General features: G+C 46.9%; 1 protein-coding gene across 1 annotated transcript in view; it reads left to right on the top strand.

The window, feature by feature from the left end:
- Positions 1 to 6,126: 6,126 nt before the first annotated feature.
- Positions 6,127 to 9,123, top strand: part of ABLIM3 (actin binding LIM protein family member 3) — a 196,649-nt gene continuing 193,652 nt past the window's right edge. Inside the window, exon 1 of the mRNA XM_054977806.1 lies at positions 6,127 to 6,906. Coding sequence (XP_054833781.1) covers positions 6,894 to 6,906 — 13 coding nt within the window. The 5' untranslated portion in view covers positions 6,127 to 6,893. The remainder of the gene's footprint in view (positions 6,907 to 9,123) is intronic.

Below are 9,123 nucleotides of genomic sequence, written 5' to 3'. Positions count from 1 at the left end.
GTTGGCACGGTAGCATCTTCAACAGGTTTAATCAGGCTGGGCAGAGCAGCTGCAGTGAAGCATGCTGAGAGAGAAGGTCTTATAGATATGAGGGTCCAAAGCCATGAGGGGAGTTAGGTTATAATCAACACATTGAACTGAACTCATAAACTAACCAGCAACCAATTAAGTACTTGTAGCACCAGAGTTATGCCTAAATTGGGACCAGCCCCCTGGAAGTAGCCATGCTGCTGCATTCTGTATTACTATAACAGATAACCTGTTAATGATAATGACAAATATAAACTATGTATACATTATTGGGAGCAGGAAGAAATAGTTTATTTTTGGAAATTAGCAGAGTTAATGCAAAGATTGTGCATTGGAATTAATGAGAACAGCCACACACTCCAGTATAGCTCTGTAAGAATATTTTACTAAAGGATAAAAATAAGGTTACATTGGAGGAAAATAAGAAATTGCTAAGCTGACTACATATTGCTAGAAAAGCAAGTGAGAGAGACTGAGAAAGCAAGGGAGAAAGCAACTGAGACAAAGAGCAATAAAATTTCAGTATATAGCATCACTTAATTGCCCCCCAATAAACAGGTTGCCCAATAGAAAATCCTAACTCTACTTCATTAAGAATCCTTATTCGAGGCCTAAGTGGTTACATGCAAATAAGTTTACTAACTTAGTAACACAAATAGTCATTTCAGTCTTTCATGACTGAAATGGAAACACTTGCTAAAATCCCAACATTTATTTTGTGTAATCCTTACTTTTATTGATTATTCAGTTAACTAAGGCTGCAATCCTATGCACACTTACTTAGGAAGTCCTATTGAACTCAGCACTTACCTCTGAGTAAACGTGCACAGTGTCAGGCTGCCCACCGCTCCAAAAGTCTGGCACTTGGATCTCCTCACTTTCACCCAGAGTGCTGTTTCGTTCTTTGATCAATTGCATGGTGTGCACTAAGATGTTGGGCTGTTTATTAGCATGTACCTCTGAAACATCTCTTTCCATTGGGGACAAGTTTACTTTGTTGACAAGATAGATAGCCTGTGTCAAAGGGCCTACAGTTCCTAGATCTTTCTGTTAAGAAAATGTGGAAGCTGTCTAGCCCAATCTGGTCTGTAACATATTTTATAGAGTGAGTCTCTGCAGTACAAGATTACTTATAACTAAGAAAAGCCTCTGAAGATTCGCTTTAAATTAAACTCATGCATTGCTCATACTAATTCCAGCATACAGCTGTTAATGGCTGTTCCATTTAATTTTTTGCATAGCAACAAAACCCGTGTCTCCTACTGAGAGTCTTCTTACAAATAAATGGTAGTTTCTTGATCATTTTAATATTGGTAGCCTGGGAAACATCTGCCTTTTCCTTCTCTCATCACAGGGGTGAGGTATAATGATCTTGGTTGTACAAGAATAGGATCCATTTATCGGCAAAGTCTTGGATAGGGGTTGTAAAAGTGGAAATGAAATCTACACTTGATGAAGCAGGGTACATTCCAATTCTAACTTCTTCTTTTTTTGCCCAGCTATAATTCCTAGGTCACACATTTCATTGATTTATATATAGTTTTGAAAATGGTCAGAAAATGGCCAAATCCGAGTGTCATTTAACACAGAAATCATCATAAGTCTAAACATGCATCAGGCAAAGCTTTGTGGACCTTCTTCAAAAGTCCCAGGCTTACATTCCATCATTCTTATATCAGGAAAAAAGGTGTGCATACATATATGTGTACTCAGTCCTGTTGATGAACATGCTGCTTTGGCTTTTTATCAAGGAGGGAGAACAGAAGGAAGGGAGGGCAGGAAGGCCAAAGGAAAGGGAAAAGGGGGTGTACAAACTTAGCTACATTTATTTCAGTAGCAACTGACATCTCAGGAACTTGCCCAGAATTTTCTAGAAAGGTTGGTTTTGAGGAGGGATTTGTAGGAAGAGGGAGAGGTGACATGTAAGTGTTCCGAGGAAGTTCCAGGCATGAAAAGTATCAAGGGAAAATGGCCCAAATTAAGCAACTAGAAGGCATTTGGTGGAGGACAAAGACACAGAGCAAGGGAGGGGGAAAGCCAGTATAGGAAGGGCATCACGCAGTATGGTTGAGGAGGAGGTAGTTTGGTGGATAGAAGAGACTGAGGTGAGAGACACCTGTGGCCTTTTTCTGGCTGATCCGCTGTGCGCATTTTGAAGCTGTAAGGAATGTAACATCAGAGGCCTCCTCCACATACTTTTTAATGAAACAAAGCAGCTACTGTTAAGAGTCCGTAACAAGAGAGGGGTAACAGAAGGAAGCGGTCAAGCAGAGTGGCAGATTACAGGTGAATGGGGAGGGGGACAGCCTGGTGGGCAGAGTGCAAGATACAGCCCCACTGCGTAAGCCGGGCAGACAGAAGAGGAGTGGGCACCATCACGGCCACTGGTTAAGATGGGGAGAGGAGAGCCAACCATGGCAGACAGGCAGCTGGGTGGGCGGCCGGGCTGGAAAGTGGCCAGCCCACCAAGTAAGGTGGGGAGGATGTGCGAATGAACAGAGTGATGGGAGGGTGGCAGAGCACAAGGGAGGGGAACAGATCCCCATTGCTGTGGAGAGGAGTGGGAGGAAAAGCTGCCGCAACCACCACACTACTTGGGCTGGGGAGAGAGGAGTTGTTGCTGCCACCCCCCCCCCCCCCCACTGCTTGAGGTGAGCAGGGGAGGGGGAGCTGCTGTAGCAGGCAGGCAGGTAGTGGCAGCACTTCAGCCTGCTGGACTGGCTGGCAAGAGGCTAGCCCACCAAGTGAGAGATGAGGAGGAACGGGTATACAGGCAAAGAGGCAAGGGCATGGATGGATGAGTGGGCAGAGCAGCGAGATGGCAGGGAAGTCAAACTGAGAAAAGAGAGGGCAGCAGGTGGACGAGGGGAGGTGGGGACCATTGTTGGGAGTAAGAGGGGAGAAGAAGTAGGGTGTGAGAGGGAAAAAGATGGGAAGAGGAAGCGGCAGTGGGAGGAAAGGGTAGAGGAAGGTGGCTGGGGGGTGGGTTTCAGAAACCAGAAAACAAGCAGATACCAGTGAGGGAATTTCCTTGTGGGTTTCTCATTGGTCCCCATTTATCAATATATCTGATTCTTAATGTGGCCAAATCTGTGGATATTTAAATCTGGAGACTGAAACCATGAGCAGATAAGACAGAACTTACTACAAACCTCAAAAACTCCCAAGGTTTGCAGAAAGTTCTGAAATGTTAAAAAAAGACATTGGAGAGTTAAAATTATCCCAGATGATAAATGGAATGCCTGTAGATTTAAGAAACAGATGCCTTCAGTGTCCATTGCCAGGCAAACAAGACATTTGCTAGCCTACAAGATTTGGTTTCTGTCAACAAAAGATAGGGGGAGGGGCAGGGCCTTTCCAGGGGTGTTTTGGCTATTGAGGGAGGATGCATTGGGGCCGGGCCAGGCCTGGCAGCCACTGAGTGACTCACTGTCACCCAATTTGCATGACTCACCCAAGCTTGGCTGCTGCTGCTGTTCAACAGCAGCCATCCCATGAAAGTCTGTGTGGTGTAGTAGTTAGAATTTCAGACAAGAATGTAGGAGACTTAGGTTCAGATCCATACTCTTATTATGCAAGCTCACTGGATTACCTTGAGGCAGTTATACTAGGGGTGTGCACAGGCAAAAAAAATTCAGGGAACCCCGAATCCTAAGCCACTTTGGGAGTCAAATATTTAAATCGCTTTGGTATGCTCCATAAAGATTCGGAGCATACTGAAGTGAGGGGGGAAGCTTTGTCCCAGCCAGCTGCAGTGTGGGGCAGCCTGGTGGTCCGCGGCAGCCAGGGCTGGCTAGGCCGCAGTGGCATGGCCCATTGGGCTGCAGGGTCGCAGGGCTGCTGGGCCACTGGGCCAGGCCATGGCACAGCTGTGTGGGCTGCTGGACCAGGATACAGGGGGGCACTGGGCTGGGATACAGGTGGCCGCTGGGCTATAGGGGGCTGCCCAGCCCGTTGTGGCACAAGGCAGCTTGGCCTAGCGCCCTCAGCTAGAACCCATTGTATTAAATCACAATGGGCCTTGGCGCTAGTCCATATATACAAAGACAAGTTTCCTGACTGACTCATCAATGCCCAGCACAAACCCCTGGACCAAGAAACATGAAATTTGGGGAGAACATTCCTTTCATGATGTAAACACCCACTAAGAAGGGATTTTAAGAAAGGGGTAAAATGTGTTTTCTCAAAGGGATACAGCTTCCCTGTGTGGCTGGCAGGCTGCTGTTTGCTTCCACCCCCACCCACTGCCAGCTTGGCCAGTCTTCCATGATTGGGCCAGCCTTTCAAGGTCATTTGCGTATGCAGGCTGATTGGGGGGCACAACATTCCACACCGCATTCCCCCCCCCCCGAGACAGTTGGGACACAGAAGCCATTTGCATATGCGGCCTGATTGGTCCTCATCCCCACATTCTAAACCGTACATAGTTGCTATTGGGAGTAACTGAATGTGTCCTGAGGTAAAATGCACTTCCCTGTCTTCCCCTTAAAGTTCACTAGGGTTGCCAATCTCCTTGTGGAGCCTGGTTTTCCTGTGCGACTGGCAGGCTCCTGCCTGCTTACACCCCCCCTCTCTGATTGGTCAAGCGTGGAACTCTGTGTTCTGAGGTAAAAATCAGGTAAAGGAAACTGTAGACAGTTGAAAAAAGATGGAACAAGACTCCTGAATAGGGATTTTATATACAAGTCAGTACGGTGACTGAGTTTTTAAATGTTCATGTGGAGATGGTGCACGACCTTTCTAGGGGCCATTTTGATGCGAACCTCTCATATGAACCTGCCAAAGTGCCCAGCACACCACCCCTCCCTCAGTCCAACTCCACCTCACACCTCTTGCAGCCATCACCTCTTACTGCCCCCAAGAAGCCCCCTGGCAGATGTCGTACAAGATACATCGACGCTAAAGGGAGGAAGCAACTTAAAGATGCAGCAAGTATGCACATCATACTCCTGCGGTGCACTGAGCAGTGATGGCCAAGTACCAGCAACATCACCCTGAGGTGCACAGAGCAGCAGAGTCTGTCTATGAGCAAACCAATCCTGGAAGACGAGTAGAGAGGCACTTTTCACTTTATTTTTTGTGCTACAATCTTTTCCTTTTAAAATCTCTTCAATAAATGCTACATTTTGAAATTCACTTCATTGGTTTTTGGTACCAACACGCTTCGCTTTATTCAAACACCTTTATAAAGCTCAGATACTATACTATTATATTACAAGACCAACTTTATAAAAAAAATGTTACATACCCATAAGTATTATAAATGGATTTAAAATAGTTAAAAACCATAGCAAAGCATGAGTATCAAGATAGTTGTTATATAAAACTTTTATTGTTCTCTGCAATGGCTAGTGTGAATATCCTTATCGCAGGCCTGTCCAAGATGTCATGAGGGAAAGGGGCAGAGGAGACTGGAAAGTTAAAATGGCCCAATGTAAGACGAGGCTATTCAGGGCAGCAATCTGAGGAGGAACGTCCCCGGTAAGTAAAAGGGCCAAGCTGCCCTAGAAAAGGGGCTTCTGTTCTCCTCCCCCTTTTCAGGTTATATTATTATTACTCAAGAGTATCTCAGTGTATTAGGAAGTACTTTTTAAAAACAATCACAAAAGACACTCTGAAAATAGTCTAACCCCCCCCCCCTCCTAATTTAATCTTGACTATATCCAATAAACAGGCTACTGTGTGGACATTGTCTCCTCTCCACCTTGCTCTTTCTGAAATCTTTTTTGTGTCTCCCTAATTGGAAATGGTGGGCCCAAATGCTATTGTTCCTATTTTAAAGATTGGGAATTGAGATCCAGCGTTCACACAAACGAAATCACTTTGCAAGCCAGACCAAATCCCTATCCACTGAATCATAATGGCATCAGAGTAAAGCATTTATTACCTTGGCATTGACAAAGAATAAGAGACCTTCCCCCCTTACAAACTTGATGCCTCGCCTGCAACGAGCGACGTCATATTTCCACCAGCAGGTGGCAGCAAGCAGCATCCCGTTTTCCACCAGCAGTCAAACAAACCCTGCCCAATGGTGCTATTTTCCCTTCCCTCCCGCTCTCTGCCTCTTTCCTTTTCATCCCAATTTGCAGCCTTCTCTGTCTTGGCGAAAACTCCTCCCGCTGCACCTGAACGAGGCTTCTATTGACCAACTTGGCCGAAGCAAGGTGCGCACGAGGCGGGGCTCGTCGCGAAGAGATTCTAGGCTCGTTAGCGCTACTAAAACGGCGCCCGGGTGGTGGTGGTCGTGGTGGGGCACTGAAGAGAACTGGTTTCTTCGTTCACCAAGCAAGCTGTGCGCAGAAACTCCCCCCGCTCGTCGTCCTTCCCTGATCCACACCCCCTTGAGCGGCGAGAAGAGCCTCGCTGGAATCGCTCTGCGCTGCATGACAGCTACTGGCTGAGAATTCAGCCCGGCAGCCTGGAACGGGAGTCGGAGCTTGGCGCCTGGCTCCGGATCGAAGGAAGGCTGCGCGCCGGAGATCTGCCCGCGGGAAAAGGGGGCGAGAAGTGCACGCGGGGGCACCTTGCGCGGGCGCATTCCCCGGCGGATTCTTCTTCTTCCTCCTCCTCTCTTTCTCTCCTCTTGTTTTTTTAACCCCACCCCTGACCTTATTATCTGCCTGCCCGAGATTAAGCCCAGAGAGAAAATAGCACGGGATCCAGAAGACACCTGCGGATGAATTAGACTGGAATCACGCGGACCTCGATGTATATTTCTCTCGGAAAGAAAACGCTAGATATATATATCTTAAAAGATCCCCTCTCCAAAAGAAAGGAGAGGGACCGGGGGCGGGGGGGACGGCGAGAATTTAAAGGACGGTTTCCCTCCCTTTGTTGAATGAGAAGAGCACAACCGGATCAACATGAGCACCAGCAGTAAGTACGGCTCTTCTTGCCTTGGCTATAGGAATAACGGCTTCCTTTTGCGGGGGGGGGGGGGAATGGCACAGCTGGGTAGACAATTCCTAGGTTCTGGTTTGCTTTTCTTTCTCTCCCCGTCCCTTCAAAATGCAAGACATATATGATGAGTTTGTTGGCACCTTCTCCCTTTCCATATCTGTTTTTTGACAGCTGTGTTTAGGCTGTATTGTCTGCATGCAGCATGGTTTGGAAGCTAGCCTGTGCAATTGCACACCCCTGCTACTCTGCTGTGTAGTGTACTCACTCTTGCCACTATGTAGGTAGGCAAGGGCGTGATGCTGCTGCCAGAGTCCCGTGGCAGAGTTCAAGCTAGGGGGACACCAGCTTCCTATTGGGGAGTGCTGTATGTGTTGACAGTTTTGAGATCCATGTCCCATGCCTTGTACAAGATTGTAAAGAGCCGTCTTGAATGTGGGAAAGGTATGCACAGAGGCACCACAGCCGAATTCCTAAGCAAGTAGAAACAGGCTAAGAAATGTGCTGCAAAGGTCCAGATTTGGATGTTAGATTTGGTGCCCATTTTGTAGCACCAGTTGCGAATAAAGAGCCTACCATTTAAAGATTTGGGCTTTCTCTCAGTTTACCTCATTTTGCCTTTCTGCTCTCAGTGTCATTGCAACTGTTGTTTCCGCACCTCCTTCCTTGGCACTTCTGCCAACCAAATGAAGCCAATCCAAGACACCACTGCAACCCACACATCACACCAGCTTATGGGGAAAACATATCCCAATGGTGGAGCACAGGCTTTGCCTCCATGAGGCTCCATGTCAGATGGCTACTATCTTGAGTAGCAGGCCTGGGAAAAACTCTCCTCTTTCTGAGCCCTGGAGAGCCACTGCCACTCAGGGTAGATAGTACTGAGCTTGATGGATCAATGGTTTGGCTCTGTAGAATACAGCTTAATAGGTTAACAAAACATAAAGCTGTCTTGTGTGGCTGTTTGAGCTTGGGATTTGACTTTGAATTGCAAATGTCTTATCTGTGGAGGGGGATTCCCACCCACTGGGCAGCAGCAGCCAGTGAATGTTGGCGACCCTTTCTCTGCTGGGGCCCCTCCCTCTTGCTTTTTGCCAGCTCGCTGAGCATATCTTGTTGATCCTGGGTTTCTCAATACAAGCAGGTGGTGCTGGTGCAGCTCCAAGACAGATTGCAAGGGGAAAAGATTCTTTGGCAGCACACTTTAGCCCAGAGAACAGGTGATTCTAGATTTCTCAGGTTGGGTCATGGACAAGTAAACTTTCCAGAGGCCTTCCATGTGAGCCACACCTGGGACGTGGACTGTGGAAGTCATGTTTCAGGCACGAGGATGCTGTGCTGGCACAGACAATAGCTGTCAAATTCTTCTTCATCCGAGAGATGCCGGATAACAAAAGGCATTAGCTTACCTACATCATTCACCTAGGTGATACATTTGAGAACTGGTGAAGCAGGAGTTGAGCTGCGTTTCCTGCTTTCCTGGTTTCAGACATCTGCAGGGAACAAAAAGCAAGGGAGGACAGAAGGTTTCCCTCTCAAGGGAACAGACGCAACGAACGACAAGTATTTGATGGCTGTTTCCTTCTCCAGAGCTTAATAGCCAGTTTGGATGCTGATAATTACTGTTTGCAGGACCAGTGTTTCATAAATCCATTATAGTACCACTAAGCACTGCTTCCCCAAGCACACACATTGATTGTGTTTCTGTGACAGGTTCTCAGTCAACCCCAAAAGAGCATCTGGCATATTTGCTATCTGTCATAATAGGACAGTAAGAAGAGAGAAAGAGCACCTTGGCGGTTTACCTACAGAAGGAGTAGGTGAGAAGCCTGGGATCTCTCCTTTATCTTATCAGTGCCTAGCTGAGCCAGACCCCAGATTGGCTGAGCCGGTCTGTTGTGCCCCATCCGTATGCCTTTGTCCTCCCTTCTGTACCATGGCATTGAGAAACCAAGTTACACTCTCCTCCCGTTGCAAAACACTTTGTGCTCTCTCAAAACATAAAAATGCCTTGTTGCTTATTAACATTAATGAAAATGTGAAAAGCAATAACCATGCTATTCTGACAAATCCAGAACCAAAAATTCTGAATCCTCGAACTGACCAGGATAAAAAAGAAAAGAAAAAAGTGAATTCCATTTCTTTGTTGTTGCGATCCACCTATGTGCATTAGTGTGCCATCATTTATTATCATGC

Source organism: Eublepharis macularius, chromosome 4, assembly GCF_028583425.1.
Source record: "Eublepharis macularius isolate TG4126 chromosome 4, MPM_Emac_v1.0, whole genome shotgun sequence".
NCBI classification, from domain to species: Eukaryota; Metazoa; Chordata; class Lepidosauria; order Squamata; family Eublepharidae; genus Eublepharis; species Eublepharis macularius.
The sequence above is the reverse complement of the archived record's forward strand: the minus strand, read 5'-3'. Positions and strand labels throughout refer to the sequence as shown.